This window comes from Andrographis paniculata, unplaced genomic scaffold (genome assembly GCF_009805555.1).
Source record: "Andrographis paniculata isolate CXL003 unplaced genomic scaffold, ASM980555v1 Contig37END, whole genome shotgun sequence".
NCBI lineage: Eukaryota > Viridiplantae > Streptophyta > Magnoliopsida > Lamiales > Acanthaceae > Andrographis > Andrographis paniculata.
In genome coordinates, this window is record NW_026137570.1 from 7,739,182 (window position 1) to 7,763,684 (window position 24,503).

Genomic DNA, 24,503 nt, shown 5'->3' on the forward strand with positions numbered 1-24,503 from the left:
TGTAGAAGGGCGCCGTGTTGCTTGGTGATCATAATGAGTATATATGACTTTAGTTTATTGTAGTTACGTTCGTATTTCATGAGAGTTTTGTTCTGAGTTTAATCATTCTTACTTTTGTTTGAAGTTGATTTATCGTGTTATATATTACGTGGGAGTGTATGTATTGTATTTTTTATAATTATAATAATCGCGAAAATTTTAAGTAAACAAGGTAAAAGTTGATGATAATACAGTTTATTCATTAAATGTGTATGATCTTAAAAATTTAGATAATTTTACAAATAAGATAAAAGATATTTTAATTGAAAATAGACTAAAAAGAATTAAATGTTGCCCATCAAATAAATTTGTAGTTATTTTTTATAAGCTTATTGATAATGTAGATTTCGAATATCTTCCCTAGCAGCGCATCAAATCTTCCATGTCGTAATTTCTAATAGTTTGAGTGTCTATTTTGATATTTAATTTATTTATTTATTTATTTATTTTGTTTTAAATATGAATAATAACTTTAATATGCTATTTTATATCAAAAAAATAATAATATATATTAAAAAGAATTATAACGATTGCATGGTAAGAAAACCAAAATTTAAAATGTTATGGCGCACATAAATAAAATGAAAAGAAAAACATATCAAACTCAACACGTAACTCTCAACTGTTCAATAACAGCAGCAGCAGCAGCAGCAGCAGCATTAGAATGTGAATAGAAAGATTAAGAAGACTTCAACCAATCAACTATGCCTCTCTCTCTCTCTCTCTGTGCCTATGTCAATTGTCAAATGTCAAAATAGTCTTCCTTTCTTGTGTTGTGACCATCTTTCTCACTTACTTAGCTCTCACACACTCACTCTCCACTCCAAATTGAACCACCAAAAAATGACCCTCTCCCAAAATCATAATCCATTCCTATCCATTTACTGACTGACTACACTGGATGGATGGATACTCACTCATTCTTCAAATGGGAAAAAACATAAACATACATACCATGCCCAAAATCATACCGAACCCGATTTGAGCTGTTAACGCTTTGCCTGCCTCCTACTGCACTTTTGGCTTCCGAATCTTCACGTAAGGGAAGAAGCCCAACAAGTGCTTCACCTGTGGGTTCCACTCCCGTTGTTGAGCCCGGCAGTACATGAGGAATGTGTTGGCCAAGTACGAGTTGAAGCCCATGAGGATGTGCCACAGAGCATGGCCCTGCGGGTTGAGGTACCAGCACGAGACGACAACATCGCACAGCAGCCGATCCACCAGCCAACACAGGCTCCCGATCAAGAGAGTCGCAGCATACAACTTGGCGACACGCTTGGCCGATCTCTCTTCTGTGTAGATGTAGTACTTGTACATCCTCGGGATGCAGAGGAGACAAAGCACCGCATAGTGCGCCTTAAAGCCAATGTCAAAGCGGATCTGTGAATGTGCAACGGCAAAAACAGCCCCATAGAGGAACAAAAACGTCGGCATGGTGCTCTGATAATGCCAGTCGGGGGAGTAGAGAATGTAGATATACAGGAGCATTTCCCATACCATGGGTGTTTCGTCGCCTTGCTGCTGCCTGAGAAGGAATACCACGAGGCTGTTATCTGAGTCCAGTATATCAAGAGCTTACACAGACATCTATATACAAATAAACATATATATGATTCATCTAATCATAAATTGTATCTTCAGAAAAATGTTGCCTTAATGAAGCTTCTAATTGATCATCATCCAAGGATTTATCACACTAAGTAGGATCGGCTATACAGCGTAGTGTTTGAGCAATACTATTCTTGATTGAATATATTATTCCTCAGGTTTCCCCTTCCCCAGAATAAAAAAACCCTGTGTTTGTTGTGTTTTCAAATTCATTTTGGCACTATTCACTCTATATTGACATGATTAACCATCTTAAAACATGTTCTCTCATTTTTCAATCCACTGATTATACTGCAGTCCAAAAGTAATAAACCATACGTACATAAATTATCTTAATAAAAATATAATTCCTTTTCACCATAAATCATGCATACTAAGGAAACTAGACCATCTCTCCATAAAAGAGGAAATACCATCTCTCCCAGAAAAAGGAAACGAGACCAAGTAAGTTAAAGCTATCATTTTGTTTTCATTCATTGTCACTACGTTTTAAAGATTGTCTTTCTTTAATTACGGGGTCTCGCAAACTCCATTATAGAAGCAACTAAACAGAATTTGGCATCATCATGAGCAAGTCAATTTACCAGAAAAATTTTCCTCAAGAGCCAACGTAAATTATAGCATGCCTCATCAACATAATCAGCATAAATAAGAACAATGATAAGTATAAAGCAAACTTACATCCGCTGCAGACTGGCATGATACACCATGCTGCCAATGGCAAGTATCATATTTGATATGTGAAGGACACTAAACCTTTTCTCGAAGCGTTGTCTCACTGCATTCACCAGACCAATGAATGCCAGAAGTACGCATGGAATATTAGAGACGGTGTTGAAAAATTCGGCAATATAGGAAGAGTTGATGTAATTTGCCTCACACCAATCATATGATGTGACAGGGCCCCAAAAGCTTGACGCTTCATCTGCCATTTCTCAGTTCACAAAATTGAATGTGGTTGACCTTTAATGTTGTACCTGAGTATAAAGATTTTCAAAATTCCTGCAAATAAGATACCAAACTAGTCCTTGTTAAAGCCAAACATTGTGTTGTTAGCAACATCATAGCACACCAAACTTTAACTACTAAGTTCATGATCATGCAGAAAGCAAATAAATAGCATATTAAAGAGCCATCCACAGGTTCCAATGATATATATCAGGTTACTACAACTACGAAAGGCATCTCGCAACTACACACACACACTTAAGTGCTAAATATTTATAGTCAACACTTCGGATGCCCCATTTATCAATAGTTGATTAAGAAAAATAGATAAAACGAGATAAAAAGGCAAATGGAAAGTAATTTCTCCATTAGATTATTATAATATACAAATTAAAGATTTACAGTTAAGAAAGAACTTATAAGCACGGAGCAATTGCTCAAGCAGCCCCACTTTGGTCAGATTGGATGGCTTTCGACACTATTCCAGACAGTCTTGGAGCAAACTCTGTCCTTTTTCAGAGGAAGAGATTCTCTAATGCTTGCCTCTTGTGATGGAAATAAAGCTCCGAGAACCGATGGCCCTAACCTTCATTTCTTCAAGAATACCTAGAATATCCTCAAAATATATCTTAGATTTCTTCAAAGCTTTTTATGCAGACAACTCATTACCTCTTGGTGTTGGAAATTCCTTCATCACCCTCATCAAGAAAATCCCCACCCCATCAGAAGAAAGCATTTGTCCCATCTCACTTATTGGGGGTTAAGCTCTCAGACAAGGTTATTCCTTTAGGCTCGAGGTGCTTCTTCCTCTCATTATTGGTCCCAGCCAAATTGGATTTCTCAAAGAGAAGCAAGTTGTGGACAGGATCCTTAGTCTTAAACATAGTCGCTTCTCAAATTGAACTTGGAAAAGGCATTTGACAACATCAACTGGGATTCCCTCCTTATCCTAGTGAAAATGAGCTTTGAAGATAAATTGATAGCTTGGATCAAAGTTTGTATCTACTATCTATCAGCACACTTTCTCATCCTTATTAATGGCCTCCTTACCACTTGTATCAAACACCGCAAAGAGCTACATAAAGGTGATCCGATTTCTCCCTACTTGTTCACTATTGTTGGGAGTTATTGGGGGTCTCTCGATAAAGTAGCAGATAAGGTTTCATGAAAGGGACTCGATGTGGTTTTTCAGGTCCATTGATCTCGCACCTCCAGTTCGCAGAAGACAATAGTTTTTTTGCAAGGCTGATTTAGAAGCTTTTATCGTTATCAAGTGTCTCCAGCCAGCAGCTGGTCTCAAATTCAATCTTCAGAATAGCACTCTCCATGGCATCAAAGTCCCAGAATCTACCCTCAAACTCAACTGGTGCGATTAATTGCTCAGTGGGTTTTCTTCCTTTCTCATACCCTGGTGCCCCGGTGGGTGCTAAAACCAACCAGGTTTTAGTGTGGCTTCCTATCTTGTGTAAAGTGGACAACTAATTAGAAGGAAATCTAAGCTCCTCAGATTTAGTGGAAATTACACAAACACAAGTCCAAGGAAACTCAGCTCCATTGAGGTGAAACTTTGAGATAAACAGGGGATTCATCTCGAAGTGCCCCTCCTGATTTTTAGTCATGTGCTTAGAAGTCAGAACTCTTCAGCCGAACATTTTGTTAAAAGAGGGGCTAGGTGTAGTCTTGATTTTGTTGCCTCGCTCTAGTCCCCTTCCTTTGTGTTTGTATATCTCCTGCTCTAGTCTATAGCCCTTCTTCTTCCTATGTATCTTGTCCTCTGCCTCAGTTCATATATAAATAAAATTCTGTAATTTGGTAGCATCTTAAAGCGACGTCCACATGTAATGGCATGTGATACTAACAAGGACAGCTGTGAATATTCAAGGATTATAACAAACTAATGTAGAAACTTAATCCATTTGAAAACTTTCCGCACCCAATTTTCTAGTCATATAATAGTGTGAATCATCAGATAACAGAATGTCGATTAAGTTTGGTAAAGCCCAAACTTGTCCCATTTAGATTGGATTTTAGCAAATTAAATTGGTTAAGAGCACTTGAACTTCTGACCATTTCAATCAAAACTGCTCCAGGCATTAGCCACGACAAGTTATAACTAACTAAATGAAACTTCAATAGCTCAGGAGTATGTGAATGGTGATTCCAGATCTATTCAAGGCTTTTTGGTTGAAATTCATAGAGACACTTCCAGGAAGTATGGTCTCAAGAAGTTGTGCCTAACTAAGGCAATTACAAATACTGCAGAGCATAATTTATATTGATGAGGTTGGCCAGAAATAGCACCAGATCAGCTTATCTACAAGAACAGTTAGAAAACCGACCACCTCAACACAGCCTTCAGCAGTACCAACCCATTTAGTATAGAAAAAATACAAAGCTATGCTCCTCAGCAGCAGTCCAAGTTCCAAAAAAACACACAGCAAACTCTATCTACAATACTTATCTGGACAGAAGTGCAAATGAACGAACATAAATAAACTGTCATTTCAAGCTTGCTTCATTTGTTGAGCAAAGGTAGGAGTTTTGAGTGGGATTTCATCACAAGTCAAATAACAAGAAAATTCTCTGGGTTTCTATGGTTTTTTTGTTCTCTAAGTATTTTTCACCTCTTATAAAGACTTTATGGAGATATTCTAAAGAGGTAGGGTATGTTGGATGGCTTTTAAGCTTAGCTTTGAATTTTGGACATTTTTTGGATGAGTTTTTTGAAATTAGGTGGTATTTTGATAGGTTGTGAGAGTTCAATTATGTATTAATTTTGGTTGGTTGTTTCTGTAAAAATAAAAATATAATGTAAGATATTTGTTTAAAATTCCAGTATTTGGAAAACTATACTTGAATAAAAATATAATCCAACATTATGCTCTGTCAAGTAGAGTTCATAGCAAAAATTATAGATTCCATTCATTTCAACTGTGAGCAATCCTAACCACAAGATCAACTGTGTTATTTCTCAACTTTGATTTTGAGTTTTGACGCAGTACTATAATCAATTCAGGGAGCTTTTCCAGGTATCAAGGCAGTCTAAAACTAATTGAGGCCCTAAACTATATAGTGATACTAAAGTAAATTTTTTCACTTCAAACTCAAGTCATAATCATAACATAAGAAGAGAAATCGGTGGATAAGTATTTAACATCTATCCTCAAGGTTAGCAATCTTGTACTTTTTATTATTTATTCTCCTATTGGGTGGCTTGACAAGCATGGTCCGTATCTAACTAGGCAATAGGAATTGATGTAGACAATACTAGAGTTTCCGACCTTCTCAATTGTATGAAATGTAACAAACCCTACCTTATGTTGCACCCTATCTATTAGTAGATTCACAAATAAAAAACTGTTTTAACATTGATGTAGTTGTACTAAGGGATCTCCAACTCCATTACAAGAGTATCATAAAATGAATGGTTCTTCTAAAAAATTTTATGCTTACTTGTAGTATTATATCAGATAAAAGTTTCATTTGCCATTTTTATGCTGACTTGTAGTATTATATCAGATCAAAGATTCATTTTCCGTGGCGCATGTTCTTTATTTAGCATACCTAACTTAAACATGCATCTCCATCCATCACCTAACTCTAGAACATCGTCTTCATACTCCTATTCATATTCATAGCAAGTTCTGGATCCACCTAGGGTCAAGGATAATTCAATAGCTTTGTGTAATAATCTTGGATAATTCCCTTCTTCAAGAAGGGGAATACAATTTGCAGTTCCTCTTTAAACTTCCTTTCCACTCTTTTAATGGTTCAAACAGTCCATTTCAATGTCATCAATGTTACCCTTCAAAAACTTCATTTGTTCATTACATTTAATCAAGAGTATCTTTCAAAACTAACACTACACAACACATTCTCTCGGAAAATAAAGAATAACCAACACTCCAACAATTAAGCCCTTGTTGCTATCGTCTTTATTTACACATTCTTAGCAACATTAGACAGTCAAAATTCAGTAATTAATTTTAGCCTATTAGACAAACATCAAAATTCTTCAACCTCTTAATCAGGCCATATTATTTAAGTAGTATATACCCTCACCTACTTCAACCCCCTTCTCAAAAATGTCACAGTTAATCTCGAATAAGTTGCTTAAATATCAGTAACCTCGTCCATCAATCGCTATCATCATTCCTTACATTTTCCGGACAAACAAGCCGACCACACTCCCCTTCTACACACCTCATTAACCCAAAACAAGGCATCATGCTTCAAGCACATAATCTGTAAAGCAGGGCATGTGAAAAAAAGGATAAATAAGCTTAACGAAACGAGGGTATGTTGCGCCCCATTTGCCATATTAAATAATCTCGTGCCCGTCGAATTCACGAAATCCATCAATGAAGAAAGAGAACTCATTTAATTGATCGCTTGCATCCGAAGAAAACAGAGGGTGGAATAAAAACACTGACCTCAGGAGCTCAGATCGGAGGCAGAGGCGTCGAAGGCAACCCGAAAACGGCGTCGGAATTCCAGCAGGAACATGTGGCAATATTGATTGATGTATCTGTGATGGGATGGAATAGGATCTGCGGAGCGAGGGTGGCGTGGCCAGGCCGCCCAAATCCAATGTTGTTCTTCCAATCCTCTGTCCCTCTGTCCGTCTGTCGAAAGTCGAAACTCTCCTCTCCTCTCCTCTCCTCCAGCCACGCGGGTTTCTATACTCTCTCTTTAGAGAGTTTTTTCAAATTTTAAAAGTTTTAAAACAGTAAAAAAATTAGAGAAAAAGTCAATTTTGGTTTCAATATAAAAAATTGATCAATTTTAATTTTAATATAACAAAAATTTATCAATTTTAGTCTCAATATAAAAAATTAATCAATTTTAGTATCAATATAAACAATTTCAATCAATTTTGGTCCAATTATAAATTGCTGACGTGGACATGACGAGGTGACGTGGCAGTTAACCTGGAAAGTACACGGCCATGTTATTACATGGTCATGTATATTTCAGTGTATAATTATACATGGTCATGTTGTTACACGGCCATGTACAATTATACACGATCATGTTGTTACATGGCCATGTATATTTCAGTGTATAATTATACATGGTCATGTTGTTACACGGCCATGTATAATTATACACGATCATGTTGTTACATGACCATGCATATTTCGGTGTATAATTATATATGATCATATTGTTATACGGTCATGTTGTTACATGACAATGTATATTTCAGTATATAATTATACATGACCATGTTGTTACACAACCATGTATAATTCTACACAGTCGTGTACCTTTTTGTTTCGGTCTAAAATTTTAATTTTTTGTTATATTTTTGAACTTTTTTTTTTTGAATTTAGAATAGTTGATATAGTTAAAAGGGAAAAAAAATCAATAATAATCATAATATATTTAAAATATATCAATTTGAGTTCAAATATAAATATTTATCGAGTATGTTCTTTTTGAAGATTTTATCTAAAATTCTACCATTTATAAAAAATTTCTCTTACAAACATCCAATTAATGTATTGAAATAATAAAAATTAAAATTTTTAATACTACTATAATATAAAAAATTAAAAAATAGTTGTGTAATTGGATATTCGTAAGAGAAATTTATTTTATGAATAATAAAATTTTAGACAAAACTTTTCAAAAGAATATATCTTATAAATTTTTATATTTGTATTAAAACTGATAAATTTTAATTATATTATAATAGTATTAATTTTGTTATTTTAACTGTATCAACTATTTTAAATTCAAAATAATTTTTTTTAATAAAAATATAACAAAAATATAAAATTTTAAACTAAAATATAAATGTACATGGCCGTATAATTGTACATGGTCGTGTAACAACGTGGTCATGTATAATTATACACTCAAATATACATGGTCATATAACAACATAGTCGTGTATAATTGTACATTATAATATAATTAAAAAGCCGTGATACGTTCACTAAAAAAAATTCTTAATTTATCAATTTTAATTCAAATATAAAAATTTATAAGATATATCCTTTTGAAATGTTTTGTCTAAAATTTTATTATTTATAAAAAAAAATTCCTCTTACAAACATTCAATTATACAATCATTTTGTAATTTTGTATATTATAGTAGTAATAAAAGTTTTAATTTATTATTTCAATACAGTAATTGGATGTTTATAAGAGAAATTTGTTTGCTAAATAGTAAAATTTTAGACAAAATCTTCCAAAAGTAAAAAAATATAACCAAAAAATAAAATTTTAGACCGAAGGTACACGGCCGTGTAGAATTATATATAGTGGTGTAACAACATGTTCATGTATAATTATACACTAAAATATACATGGTCATATAATAATATGGCCGTGTATAATTGTACATGGTCATGTAACAACATGACCATGTACAATTATACAATGAAATATACATGATCATGTAACAATATGGTCATGGATAATTGTATATGGTCATGTATAATTGTACATGGTCGTGTACTTTCCAGGTTAACTGCCACGTCACATTCGTTATGTCCACGTCATCAATTTTCGTTAGTTTTTTAATGGTGAGACCAAAATTGATTTAAATTGTTTATAATATAACCAAAATTAATTGAAATTGTTTATATTGGGACTAAAATTGATGAGCTTTTTTCATAATTGGACCAAAATTGATAAATTTTGATTATATTGAGACTAAAATTGATTCTTTTCCTAATTATAATATTATTGTACTCCCTCCGTCCAGGTCCCATCAGGTGTGTAAGAGGTTTTGCCTTGACTTTATAAAAAAAATTAACTGCATAATTGTATATTTGTAATTTAAGTAATTATATTTTGGTACTTGTGAATTACTTTTAGTAAAATATGAAATTAATAGTTTGGAATGAGGCGAACTAAAATGATAAAAATGTATTTGAATTAGGACGGATCAAGTATTATTTTTTATATAAACGGTATTGTTTGCATTTTAAAGTAAAAAATAATATTAATAGAATAATGTTTATAAAATATATATATATATAAATATAAGAATTATAATTAAAATAAATTTAAAATATATATTTGAATATTTAAAAACTATATCTTAATAAAATATATTATATAACATGAATATTATTTTGTAAATAATAATGTAACAAGACTTATGAAACTCACATATAATTAGAACCATTCGAATGTATAGCCTTTCAACTAATCAAGCCTTACGTGGTTATGATCCTAAAAATAATTTGATATGGTATAAAAAATAATAATAATAATAATAATAAATCAACACTACACAAAACATGGTGAAATAAACTAGGGGTCATAACTTATATAAAATATATCATTGAAACACATATATATGAGAAGTTGTACGGATGACTACCTGTTTTTACTAAATTAGCCTTAATAGTGAAACAATGTATATTTACATCAACTATACGTACCGGTAATATTATGGCCAAGTATGATTAAATTTGTCAATTAACCCTCATTTATCAGTTACAGTGACGATATTGGAATATTGTTGAGAAATGTATTTTTCCAATTCTATTTGCTATTTTATATTGATTTACATGTGCAAAATATATTGATATATTTTAATGTTATCATATATAAAGAAATGTATTTGAAACTAATGCTAGGGGTTTTCGAATTTGTTGGGCACGCAAAACAAATTTTTTTTTTGTCCGACTGGACGGCTGATCGAATGGAATGATGAGAGAAAAAAAGAGAATGAATTATATAAATATATTTTAGAGAGTCAACACTGGGGGAGTCGGTTGGCCTCACATGGGAAGGATTGAAGACAACCGTCCAGAAGAAAGTCAGTTAGTGATAACTCTTGATTTTGGCTTATTTTTATTATATTAATTAATTATTTATATCGAGTTTTGGTATAATTTATATTTAACTCAATAATTATATTTATTGTTGTTACACACAAAAAATGATCTTAAAGGAAGTTAGGACACGAAGTCGGGCGGAAAAGGAGAAAATATGCACTCAGGTCGGTTGGTCCGCGGTCGGTTGATCCGGTCGGTTGGTCCGCAGTCGGATAAGCAGGTCGGAAGGTCCGCGGTCGGACAGGCAGGTCGAAAGGTCCGCGGTCGGATAGGCAGGTCGGGTGGTCCTCGGTCGGATAGGCAGGTCGAAAGGTCCGCGGTCGGATAGGCAGGTCGGAAAGTCCGTGGTCGGATAGGTAGGTCGGAAGGTCCGCGGTCGGATAGGCATGTCAGAAAGTCCGTGGTTGGATAGGCAGGTCGAATGGTTTGCAGTCGGATCGGATGGTTTGCAGTCGGTTGGTCCGCCATCGGTTGAGTCGGCCAATACGGAGTTTGGACCAAGCGAAGAAGGTCTGTTAATTAGTCGCCTAATTGAATGAACAGTAGTTCAGTAGCTTGGTTGAGGCTACCATTGAATCGTCTGGAAAGACAGAGGGTGGCCGCTTGATGGGGCGACCAGGAGTCGTTTGGTCTAGCGACCAATTAGTCTCTGGATTGGTCAGTTGGGTTATGTGGTTGGCGAGACGGTTGCCGTAACCGACCAGACGATGCTTCAAAATGTTTCTTTGTGGGCGGTTGACGGCGGTTGCTGGCGACGGTTAGGAAACATCTCTTCTGAAGAATATTTAAGGATTTGGGGTTAGCAACTGGCAGAGCATCTTCAATCGACATCAAATTCAAAAGAATTGCCTTTGGGGATTGCCACTTTATAGTTTTATTTTCCTATTTTATTTATGTATCCTACAGTGTTTAGAAATTCATAATCAGGCACTAATTATATCAAATTCGAAGGTAATTTCTTATTTTCAGATTTTACTTTTTTATTGTTGAAAAATTGCATCAACAATTGTATTTTGTGTGTAAAATATTAATTTATTAATTTTTAAGTATATTTTATAATTATTGTGTTGTATAAATTAAATTAATTGATGTGTTTCTTAAATTATATTTTTATGCATTATTTATGTTTTATTTAAATATTTAATTTTAGCTAAATTAAATATTATTCAGTATATATATATATATTTTATCCCAAGAAAAATATATATATTTTTAAATTGGTTGTTGCACATATATATAAAAAAATATATTTATATAATTGATTATATTTATTTCTCTCATCTTTTATGCCAACCGACTGGAAGGTTCTTTTCATTTTCATCCGACCACTTTAGTATATATGTATCATTTTGTAGAGAATAATTTTTTAATAAAAAAAAATTATCCAAAGAAAAATAATATTTTTTGTAAATAAATTGGTTGGTTGCACAAATATATATATAAAAAAATTATATAATTGATTATATAATTTTTTAATATAATAGAAAAAAATTATCAAAGAAAAATATATATATTTTTAAATTGGTTGGTGGCACATATATAAAAAAATATATATTTATATAATTTATTATATTTCTCTTCTCTTTCTATCCCAATGGATTCCTTACTGGACGGTTCTCCTCTTTGTTATCCGACCAATTGAGTATATCTATCATTTTGTAAAAAATAATTTTTTAATAAAATAGAAAAAAATTATCCAAAGAAAAATGTTTTATTTTTAAATTGATTGGTTGGACATATATAAAAAATATATATTTATATAATTTATTATATTTTTTTCTCTCCTCTTTCTATCCCATGCCATCCGACTACCTACGAGGCGGTTCTCGTTCTTCTCCTGCGACCAATTCAGTATATATGATTTTGTAGATAATAATTTTTTAATAAAATGGGCCGAAAGGTCGTTCGTATTGTGTTGGGCTGAACGATGGCATGATGATGAATTATCCGATAATTGAAAAGATCGGTTGACAAGTAATCGACTCAGGTTTCTGGAGGTTCGGAAGGTAACCGTCAGATGGTCACCTTGGCCGAATTAGATTTTTGGAGTAACCGAATCCAACCATTCAAAAAGGGCGCTAACAGAAGGATAAAAGGAGAAACAGAGAGAATAATAGAAGTACAGACACAATAAAAAACCTAATCTTTGTTTAAACTTTAATTTCTTATTCTTTGTTTATATGCTTATGGGTTCATACGTAACCTCAGGTCAACCCATCAAATTCGAAGCATTTTTTGGTTTGAATTTTACTTTATTTTGTTAGGATTCTATAGCTAACAATAATATAAATAAATATTTTAAAAATAAAATTAATTTTTATTTCAATATATTTATAATGTAACAAATTTATTTTGATTTAAATTTTGAACAGTCTATTTATATTTATTTTAAATTTTTTTATATTTTAAAAAATTTTAAATCGCCTCTAAAATATGCCTTCAGAATTTTTTTCCTATTTTTTTTTTTCTTTCTTTACTATTTTCTTTTTCTTATTTTTTTTTTGAATTTTCTTTTTCTTCTTTACAATATTTGGGGAGTTTTTTTGTTTTTTTTTTTTTTTCACTAATTGTCCACTTGTGCTTTCATTTATCAAGAAAATTTGAGTATATTGTCATATTTTTCTCATCTAATTTTTATTTTATTTTTGTTTTTGTTCTCAGTTTTTTCTTCGGGTGTAGCCATAGCTGCAGTTTCAAAAGTCAAAAGTTATTGGTGGCAAAAATAAATAAATAAATAAAATAAAAATTTGATTTATGTATAGAGTAAATAATTAGGGTTCGTTTATTTGAAATTTGTATTTTGAATTAAGATTTAAATAGTAAATTTTTTAAAATAAAATAATTGTATAATATAATATAAATAAATATTAATATGATATTTTAAATATTAAATTAATTTTTAATATAATATAAAAATAAAAAAATATTTAATTATATATATATACTTTTAAAAAATTTAATTAATAATAAAATTTTGGCAAAATCCTATTGCCCATAAAATGACAGTGGACCTACATCAAATATATATATATATATCTATATATATAAATATATTGTTAAAACGTAACGAACAGTCTCCACCACTATCATCCAATTTTTCTTATTTATTTTATGTTTAGTGAAAAACATTATTTTCTTTTAAGAGTTCTTTGTAATAAAAATTGAATAAAAATAATAATTAAATATTAATTTATGAGCTAAGTTTAAGATATCTCCATAATTTTATATTCATATTCTTATTTATTCTATATACATTAATTTTATCTTCTTTACTCTCTATATTTACAAATTTATTTTTTTTACTCACTGTTCATGTAAAAACTCTATAGTAACCTCATTTAATTCCTTTATCATTTTTTTTTTCAACTACACTATAATTTTTATAATTTATTTCTATTTTTTATTAATTTAAATATAAAATAAAAGATTACAATAATAAAAATAAGGTTAAACTGTTTTTTTTAGTCCTGTAACGAGACCCTTATCATTTTAGTCTCGTAAGTGGAGCATGTCGCAAACTAGTCCTATAAGTGAAGAATTTTTGCTGTTTTAGTCCTCCGGCGCCGCAGACGCCCGCGTGGCTCGCCGGAGGTGACGTGTCCGCCAGGTGTCCCGCCGGGTCAGCGACACCTGGCACGTGGATTTATTTTATTTTTTTATTTATTTTTAATTTTTTTAATTGGACCAAATAAAAAAATACAAATAAAATTAAAAATAAATGAAAAATAAGTTTTAAAAAATAAAAAAATCCACGTGTCCGCCAGGTGTCGCTGACCTGGCGGACACGTCACCTCCGGCGAGCCACGCGGGCATCTCTGGCGCCGGAGGACTAAAACAGCGAAAATTTTTCACTTATGAGACTAGTTTGCGACAGGCTCCAATTATAGGACTAAAATGATAAGGGGGTCCAGTTACAGAACTAAAAAAACAAAAAACAAACAGTTTACCCTAAAAATAATAATTGACAATAAATAATAATAATAATAATAATATATAACACAAAAGTACTCATAACTGTTACATTATAATTATATAAAATATTTATAAAAAATATTGATTTAAATTAAATATAAGTATGAGTAATATAATAAACAAGTTGAAAATTATGATTTTTTATCTGAAAAAAGTATTTTTCTATTATAAAAACTAATGTATTGTAACAAATACTGCAAAAATTATTGAGCCATAAATAAATAGATTTTATATACAAAAATTTATTTATATAAAATAAATAGATTTGTTTATAGATAAACAAATAATATAATTAAATATTATTTACGTAAAGATTTTAGATTATATTTGGTAGATAAAAATATGAATAAAAAGTTATTTAAAAGGTAAAATGGATAAAATTGTGTAATAATTATAAATAAGAAGTGATGTAAAATAAATACAAAGTTAAATAAAAAAATTATATAAATAAAAATTAATAAAAAATAATTTAAAAATTGAGGATTTTAAAAGAATTAATCCTTAATTTATTCATAGATTCTAGGTGGTTTACAAAGAGAGTGTATAATTAAAAATATATTAGGTATAGATTATAGGTACTCGAGCGCTGGTATTTACAGAAGTCAACGCCAGCTGTAGAATTTTATTGTCCAATTTTGTTTTTTAGAAAATAAATTAAATTAGCTGTCAATTGGCCAAAAACATATCATATCTTGAGGCAACGCAGTCATTCCATTTTCGTGTTCTTCTTCACCCTTGGCGAACTTTCATCCGGCGGGATTTCGCCATGACTCATATCCTTCGGTCAATGTTTCGATTCCTTGTTTCTGTTTTGTTCTTGTGTTAAATCTTGTATCAAATTTGTGTTTTTTTTTTTTTTTTTTTGTGTGTGTGTGTGTGTGGGATCTTTAGGTTTTCTAATTGTGGAGTGGAATTAAGAGTTTTGATGTATCAAATGCGAAAAACCCTAGGTTTTTGTTCTTGATTACTTTTGGAGATTTAATCCTTTAATTGCGAACGGGTTTTGTGTGTGTATTTCTTAACTGGAACCTACGTGGTAATCAGAGAGATCGTGACAGGGAAAGGGCTCAGGCTCGGAATACGGGCAAAGGAAAGAATAAGGATGATGGGTTAACCCCCGAACAGCGGCGCGAGAGGTCAGTTTCAGCGATAATTCAATCATTGTTTTGATCTGTTTGTGAGATTTGGTGTTTTTATCCTCTGATTTTTTTAGTAATAATTTCTGGGTATATTTGTACTTGTTTCTGGTAAATCAGGTTATAATTATTCCAAAGCAGGATGTGATTGAAATTAAGACCAGAATCATCGTAGTGTAATTTTGTTGGCAGGGATTAAGATATTGAATCTGGGTATTATATCTCACTTGACAGTACCATTGATATGATATTCGTTTACTTTCACCAAGTGATGAGATATATTAATAGAATTCCATCTTTGTTTGCCCCCTAAGTCGACACCGAAGAATAATAGTGAATGAAGATTATGAAGATTTATAGGAGGATACTGAACTGTGTATTTCATCTTTCTTGAATCTATTTTCTTAAGAGATTTATTGGAGGACCATAAACTGTGGAATAACATTGAATGAAGATTATGATTTAAATAAACTATATCGTTAACACTGAGAATGATCATAGTTTGAAGTTTGAACTTCCTGTTTATCACGACTGGACATTGTCATCGAACTAAGGATATGGATTGTAAATTGAAGATTCAGAATTTTTGTGAAAAGATTGAAATTAAGATTCTGAACAGGTTTGGATATCAATTCTGTGTTCCAAATTCAAAAGTTTCATGTGGGTTCTCTCAGTCTAAGAATTTTTTGTTGTTAAAAGTTCTGATAGTTCAGTGACTACAAAAATGATCTTGTACCAAATTGAAAATGGATTTTGGTAGTAATTTCAGAATTCTTAGAATTCAAGAGAAAGTTAGTTGCTCAACCTATGGTTCTGTATGTAATTTGTGCCCATTGTATGGATATGATTTTCCAAATTTGACAATTTTCAGACAATTATTACCTTTTAGGTTAGGTTTGATAAGAGTGTTGAATTAGTTAGATTTTAATATTTTATGCTGTTTATTTCTATGCATTATCCATGTCTCATAAAGTTCCATACAGAAATACTTAAAATTGATTTTGAGTTTGGAAGTTCTGATTTCAGCTTGAAAGTTTTGGAATTCATATGAGATTCTGAATTTGATCACCCCCAGCAACTTTCCATGTTATCCTGAGCATATTGTTGAAGGCTCTGGCTTTTAACACATTACAATAACTTTGATTTTTTTTTTTTTTTAAACTAAAACCCCAGGAGTTAAAGATTCTTGGGTGTGTTTGTTTGGGAGTTTTTAGTTTGGGTTTTGAATAGTAAAAAATTTGAATTTGAATAGTTATTTGATGCTATAAATAAGTGTTGATCACGTATGTTTTGAATGTAAATTGATTTTTAGTATAAAATAAATCTGCAAAATAGGAGTTTGATTTAATGTTTTTTGGGAGGAAATAGTTATGAATAGTAGAAGTTCTTAAAAAAAACCTAAACAAACACACCCTATATTCTGTTATGCAATTGATTGCACAAATTGATGCTTACAGTTCTGTCAACAAGCATTTCTAACAGTTATGACTACGAAACCACAAAGTTGTCACTTGTCACCTTCTTCTCGGTGATGCTTTGAGAATATATAATTGTTTATTTTCTCAAATTTACATTAAGTAAGAGTCGTATGTTCATTGAAGTAAATTAAATGTCTCTTTGAAGAATGTTGTGCTTTTACTTGCTGTTTTTAATCTGTAATTGGTTTTGTATCAGGGATGCAAAAGCACTTCAAGAAAAGGCAGCAAAGAAGGCTGCCCAGGCAGGTGGTGGTGGTGGCAGCACTGCCGGAGACAAAACTAAGAAGAAGTAAGAATGCGATGATTCCACAATTTAAACAAGTCAATTGTGATACTTTCGTATGTGATATCAGTGTTTAAGCGTTGACTGATTGCTCTACAGATTTTTTTTTTTGGTGTTCTGGTAAATCAAGTGCCACATTGTTACAGTCGATTACATGTGAAATTGGTGTTTAGCATACCTTTTGTTTTTTGTGTTTGATTTTCCATTGCTAATTGTTGTTTTGTTATGTTGTGCATAAGTTGGAGCTGTCTAAGTATGCTTCTATGGTGAATGGGAATTTTTTAGTTATAACTTTTTGGTGTGCTCTTTTGGCGTTTTTGTGTGGTTTGGATTTTGATGTTTTTGTTTTTGTTATTTTTAGGTGAAATAGATTTTGGAGAGATGAAATATTTTTAGAGGGGAATTTAGAGGTTGCATAGGGAAAAAAAAAAAAAAAAAAACCTCATAGATAACAAAGCCTGGTGTTTTAGTATTTTAAAATAATTGTTTGATATTATATTTGTCACAAAATATAGGGGTTTTTTTTTTTTTTTTAATTGAGAATGGTTGTGCATCGGAAATGTTGAATTTCCCAAAAATTTGGAATTGAAATGGAGCTTTTGGGAGGGGTAGGTGGGGCTTTAAATATTTTACCTTATATATAATATGTAGTAATATAAAAATTATTTTGTAAAAGATAAAATTTTAAATAATATAAATAAATAAAAAATAAAAGATTGATTTCATATGATATACTATTTGAAAATTATTGAGAGTATAGTGACAAGTGAAATTTATATAGTCAAATACTCTCTCGGTATGGAAAATTTAGTCGTTGTTTTAGTAAAAGTATAAAGGAATATGAATTAAATTTTTCGGACGAAGAGGAGTACACCATAATGAACTTCATTATTGGATTATAAGATGTGGAAAACGAGACGTGGAAGAAACATGACAACACACTCCAATTTTGTCTTTCTTAATCCTTTTATTTATTTAATCCGTATTTATTTTGTTGTTCTTTATTTTTTGTTTAATGCGATTGGAGAACCCACGAGCGCGTTCTTTGGAGTTTAGATTCTCAAACTCACAATTTGCTTACTCTACATTTACATTTTCACGCGAGGATGCACCTTTGGATTGAACGAAGTTGAATGAGTGGAGTCTTTTGACCCGTTTATATCAATGAGTCGGATTCAAATTGGAGAATTTGGCCGATTTAAAAACTCGACCCAACTCAAACTTAAACCCGACCCGAAAAATTGATAGCTCTATAGTGATAGATGTTCAAAATTTTCAAAATCAGTTTAATAGACTCGGAAAAGCCAGCCAAGCTTTTTCATTACTCGAAAATAATACTATATATAATAAAAATTTGAAAAGTCAAAATTTCAAAACCATTTGAATAGACTCAGAAAATTTTGAATCTTTCCATCAAATTAAAATAATATATACAGTAAAAGTTTACTGTTAAGATATGAAGTCTGATTATATTCTAAAATCGAGGGATATGGTTTGAATATAATTTAAATATAATTTGTATATTATATCCTAGATTTAGAAATATGATTTGGATATTATTGACGTCTTAGGCTATAAATATCCATGTATTCTTTACTTTAACAAAGGTCTGCGTACTTTATAATAAAATTCCTAGCTTGGCAGCGCCTTCAGACGTAGATCATTCTGATCGAACTGGGTAACCAAATTCTTGTGTCCTTGTTTGCCTTCTTCTTGATTTCGTGGGAATTTTTGTAACAAGTGGTATCAGAGTCTGGTTCGTTGGTAGGGTGGACTGAGAGACATCAGATATGATTGTGGCTGTGGGAATCCCTTGTGACCTTAGGAGGTGCCTTGTGTCGAAAGTTTCCTGGCGGTGTTGGGTCGGTCCGATAGTTGTGGTAGGTCAGGTAGCGGGACCCTTTGTAATAGACGGTGCAAGGTGGGCAGGAAAGGATAAAGGTTTCGGCAAACGCAAAGAGGGAATTATCCGATGTGTTCTCATACCAAGTGAACCTTAAGTTTGTTTGTGGGAGTCAAGATGGGTGATCATCATGCTGTCAAGGTATTCGATGGATGAACTTCGGTTTCTGGAAGATGCAAATAGAAGATTACCTGTATGGTAAAGATCTATTGGCGGCGTTGAAGAAGAAACCCGAAAACATGGATGAAGTCGAATACAAGAAGATCGACATTAAGACGATGAGTGCGGTTTGATTAACCCTTTCGGAGAATGTCTCGACTGAATTTGGATCTGGTTTTGCCCTTAGTGCCAAAAATAGATGTAGATTTGAGGTAAAGGGAAATGGTGAAGATCAAGAATTGTCAAAGTTGAAGTCGAAGAACAAGGATAAGGAAGATACAAGTCAGGTGATATGTTGGAACTGCAAGGGACACTTGAAACGACAGTGCAGGGTGCCGAAGAAGGATCAGGGTTTGGCAAACGCAGCGGAGGAAATATCCGATGCGCTGATTTTGAGCATCAACAGTCCAATGGAGTCATGAACTTTGGTCTCAGGAGCGTCATTCCACTCATGTTGTGATTCGGGAATCATGGAGACTGAATGACGTAGGGCATGTCTCAGGTCTGAAATGAAATTTGATTTCCGTTGGACAGTTTGATGAGGCAAGTTACTCAACAGTTTTTGAAACTAAGTTGTGGAAGGTAACCCAAAGATCCATTGTGGTGGCTTAAGGGAGAAGAGATGAAACTTTCTACATAACGAAAAACATGGAATACTGATAACTATAATTTTGGTGATAAGTAATTTGTATATTTCCATAGGGAATTTTATGTTTGAAAATCAAGGTGTGAATGACTATAGAAAACGATCAGATATAGTAAAAGATGTTTGTTGTAGACCCTGAGTAGTTATCACAATTATTTATACTCTTTTTACTGGTGAGTTTCCAGGTCGAACACAGAGATTTTAAGTCATAAACTTCTAATCAAGTGTAGATCTTGAAAAAACGGCGAAAATTGCAGTAAAAAGGACCAGCTCTGCAGCGGATCCATATTTCTACTCTATGGAAAGCGGTAAGTAAAAACGATAAAAACAAAACAAGCGAAGGCGAGCGGTGAAGTGCCAGCGATGATCAAGTGAACGGGACAGAGCGGATGACACACACTATATATATGTAAGCCGTGGAGAGTGAGGGAGAGGTGCTGTGTCTGAACTGTGCGTTACTTAATGGCTAGGTTTTCCTGGATGAGATGAGCGGGCGGTAGGTGTGTTATCAGAGGTATATGCATGATATGGAACCGTTGGAAGAAGATGATGTAAATATATAAACCGAATTATAAAGAATTCTTATCACTGGAATATAAGGGATTTACAACAAGACTTCAATGAAACCCAGAATCGGAATATTATAAGAAAAAAACCCTACTGTCACTAGGAATTTCTGTGATCTAATAGACCACCGTCTATGCCCTATGAATTTTTCCAACTTCTGCCTCATTAGTGGCTTTACCCTTCCGTTACATCTTTTTAATCAAAATTGAATTCAAAACAGTAGTTAAGTAGGTCGACAAGGTTCCTGCGTATTTAACTACATTGAATTACCTTGAAAACACTTTTGGCAAAAGACAAGGCTTAAATAATCAATTCTTCTTATGTTCTAAACCAGTGAAATGAAATTCTTTAAAATCAAGGTTTATATAAGTGTGAAGAAAATGTGAAAGAAATAGAGATGAAGAACTGAATGATATTTCATTATTTACTAACAAAGTTGGAAATATTAGTTTTACAAAGCTGTAATCGAAAGAAGTAAAGCTACACTAAGTAAGCGGTAAAGTCTTGGCCAAGGGAAAAGAGAAATCCCTACTCCCTTGGCCATTCCTGTGGAGAAATCCCTTACAGGGTTGGAGCTCTCGAAGAACAGGAAGACAACTAAAATGCACAGAAAATTAATCGCTTAAAATACTTCAATCGAAGTCAATCTACATACAGATATCTGACCCTATTTATAGTAGGTGAAAAGGAACGGTTGCAAGCAGTTACAAGGCAGTTTCAACCGCTAGGCAGTTAGCCAGTTGATGACAGTTATTCTGTTGAAATAGTTGCTGGCTATAAATCCTAGGGTGCTCGCTTCGCTTGCATAGGATGGTAAGGGCTCAGATCTTCCTCGTTTGCCGGAGGGCTGGAGGGTATCAGCGCAGCTAGGTTTGCTTGTGCTGGCTGGAAGTGGAATGACTGTACCGCTGCAGTTGGAACACTTAGTCAATATCTGCTGTCATTCTGCAGCGATGGACGTCTGGGCCGTCGCTTGCGAGCGGGAGAGACTGTCGCTTAAGAGCGGTGGAAGCTACTGCTTGTCTCTCTTGCCTTAGTCTTTTCTAGGTAATATAACCTTCGGTTACAGCGGAGGTAGCTGTCGCTTGTGGCGTCTGCCTTAGCTTTTATGACACCAAAACATCGCTTAAAAAGGGCAAAATTCGTTAATAATCTGAACAAACGAACTCTGGATCATGCCTAGCGATATAGATCAATAAAGTATGCCATTAACAAGTTATTGTGATGGTTTTTATACAGAAATTCAAGTAATACATAGTTTTGTCAAGCTAAGAATATGCTCATATTTGGAGTCATCAAATACAGAATCGGTTCCGTGGTCATAAATAATTACATATATTTATGGCATTCTCGTCTCGGACACATGAGTGAGAAGGGGATAGGGGAGCTCATTTCAAAGGGAATATTGTCAGGTCTCAAGTCCGTCGATATTGGAGTATGCGAGGACAGGTTCTTTGAGAAACAACAAAAGGTGGCATTCTCAAAGGGTGGGACAAACCTGGAAAAGGAAAAGTTGAAATTGGTCCAAACGGACTTGTGGGGACCAGTTCCTGTATCGACCCTTGGAGACTCACAGTACTACACTGCGTTTATTGACGACGCTACAAGGAAGATGTGAGTATATTTCCTTAAGTGTGAATATGATGCGTTTGATATCTTTAGGAGGTGGAAAATTTGTGCGGTGGAAGTAGTAAGCCGATTTATGAGCAATCTTGGAATACAATCTAAGGTGGTGACCTTAGAGGAATTGAGGTTGTTTTCAATCTCAATGGACTTCGATGAGTGAAGAAGGAAGCTTGGCGCTGTCATTGCAGATGAAGTAAAATGTTGAAGTGGAAGATAAAATCAATCTTCAAGTGGGAAATTATTGAGATATGAAGCCTGATTATATCCTAAATCTAAGGATATAATTTGGATATGATTTAGATATTATATTATAGACTTTAGAGATATGATTTGGATATTATTGGCATAGGCTTAGACTATAAGTATCCATGTAATCTCACTTTAACACGTGCCTGCTTACTCTATAGTACAATTCCTGGCTTGACAGCACCCCTAGACATAGATCATTCTGATCGAACTGGGCAACTAAATTCTTGTGTCCTTGTTTTCCTTCTTCTTGATTTCCTGGGAATGTCCGTAACAAGTGGTATCAGAGCCTAGTTTGTTGGTAGGGTGGACTGGGAGGCATCATATATTGATTGTGGCTGTGGGAATCCCTTGTGACCTGCGGAGGTGCCTTGTGTCGAAAGTCTCATGGCGGTGTTAGGTTGGTCCGATAGTTGTGGTAGGTCAGACAGCGGATCCCTTTGTGATAAGCGGTGTAAGGCAGACAAGGAAGGATAAGGGTTTCGGCAAACGCAGCGGGGGAATTATCCAATGTGCTCTCATACCAAGTGAACCTAAGGTTTGTTTGTGGGTGATCATCGTGCTGTCAAAGTATTCAATGGATGAACTTCGGTTTCTAGAAGATGCAAATAGAAGATTACATGTATGGTAAAGATCTATTGGCGACATTGAAGGAGAAACCCGAAGACATGGATGAAGCCAAATACAAGAAGATTGACATGAAGACGATGAGTGTGATTCGACTAATCCTTTCGGAGAATGTCTCGACTGAATTTGGATCTGGATCTGCCCTTAGTGCCGAAAATAGGGGTAGATCTGAGGCAAAGGGAAATGGTGAAGATCAAGAATGATCAAAGTTGAAGTCAAAGAACAAGGACAAGGAAGAAGCTAGTAAGGTGGTATGTTGGAACTGCAATGGACATTTGAAATGATAATGCAAGACGCCGGAGAAGGATCAGGGTTCGGCAAACGCAGCGGAAGAGATATCTGATGCGCTGATTATGAGCGTCAGCAGTCCAATAGAGTCATGGATTTTGGTTTCAGGAGCGTCATTCCACTCATGCAGTGACTCAAGAATCATAGAATCCTATACCGGAGGTAATTTTGGTGTTGTTTATCTTGCATATGATGAGACACTGAAAATATACATGGATGGTTCAAATCAGAATACTGAATGGTGGGGAGTGGAGACTAAATGATGTGAGGCATATCCTAGGCATGAAACGGAATCTGATTTCATGGGATACTTGGATGAGGCAGGTTATTCGACAATTTTTGAAACTAAATCGTGGAAAGTAAACAAAGGATCCATTATGATGGCCCAATGGAGAAGATATGAAACTCTCTACATGACGAAAAACATGCAAGACGGAATCAATTCTGTGGCCATAAATGATGACACAAATTTATGGCATTCTCGTCTAGGACACATGAGCGAGAAAATGATTAGGGAGCTCATTTCAAATGGAAGATTGTCAGATCTCAAGTCCGTCGATATTGGAGTATGCGATGACTGGTTCTTTGAGAAACAACGAAATGTGGCATTCTCAAAGGGTGGGAGAGACCTGGAAAAAAAAAAAGTTAGAATTGATCCAAACGGAATTGTGGGGGCTAGCTCCTGTATCAACCCTTGGAGGCTCACAGTACTATCCCTCATTCATTGATGATGCTACAAAAGTGGTATGGATATATTTTCTTAAGCGTGAATACGATGTTGTTGATACCTTTAGGAGATGGAAAACACATGCAGTGGGAGTAGTGAGCTGATTTATGAGCAATCCTGGAAGAAAGTCTAAGGTGGTGACTTAGATGAATTGAGGTTGTGTTCAACCTCAATTGGCCTCGATGAGTGAAGAAGGAGGTTTGGCGCTGTCGTTGCCGATGAAGTAACATGTTGAAGTGGAAGATGCAATTAGTCTTCAAGTGAGAGATTGTTGGATATAAAACCTGATTATATCCTAAAATTTAGGGATATAATTTGAATATGATTTAGATATGATTTGTATATTATATCATAGATTTAGATATATGATTTGGATATTATTGGCATAGGCTTAGGCTATAAATATCCATGTATTCTTCACTTTAACAAGTTCCTACGTGCTTTATAA

The 24,503-nt window shown here is 33.5% G+C and overlaps 2 protein-coding genes across 5 annotated transcripts; one reads left to right on the forward strand and one right to left on the reverse strand.

The window, feature by feature from the left end:
* Positions 1 to 591: 591 nt before the first annotated feature.
* Positions 592 to 7,271, reverse strand: LOC127250689 (alkaline ceramidase-like). 4 transcript variants are annotated; one of them, XM_051274092.1, is made up of 4 exons: positions 7,029 to 7,271; positions 2,528 to 2,649; positions 2,329 to 2,425; positions 592 to 1,564 (listed from the first exon to the last, which is right to left on the reverse strand). In XM_051274092.1, exons 2-4 carry the CDS (start codon positions 2,577 to 2,579, stop codon positions 1,048 to 1,050), a joined length of 666 nt encoding a protein of 221 aa, XP_051130049.1. In that variant the 5' UTR covers positions 2,580 to 2,649; positions 7,029 to 7,271; the 3' UTR covers positions 592 to 1,047. The 4 variants fall into 4 exon arrangements, with proteins under 4 accessions (XP_051130049.1, XP_051130047.1, XP_051130048.1 ...); XM_051274090.1 differs by adding an exon at positions 6,756 to 6,840 and having other exon boundaries at positions 2,329 to 2,649; XM_051274091.1 differs by having other exon boundaries at positions 2,329 to 2,624.
* Positions 7,272 to 15,016: 7,745 nt separating this feature from the next.
* Positions 15,017 to 17,441, forward strand: LOC127250746 (uncharacterized). Its single transcript, XM_051274174.1, has 3 exons — positions 15,017 to 15,141; positions 15,402 to 15,505; positions 17,180 to 17,441. Exons 1-3 carry the CDS (start codon positions 15,136 to 15,138, stop codon positions 17,274 to 17,276), a joined length of 207 nt encoding a protein of 68 aa, XP_051130131.1. The 5' UTR covers positions 15,017 to 15,135; the 3' UTR covers positions 17,277 to 17,441.
* Positions 17,442 to 24,503: the final 7,062 nt, after the last annotated feature.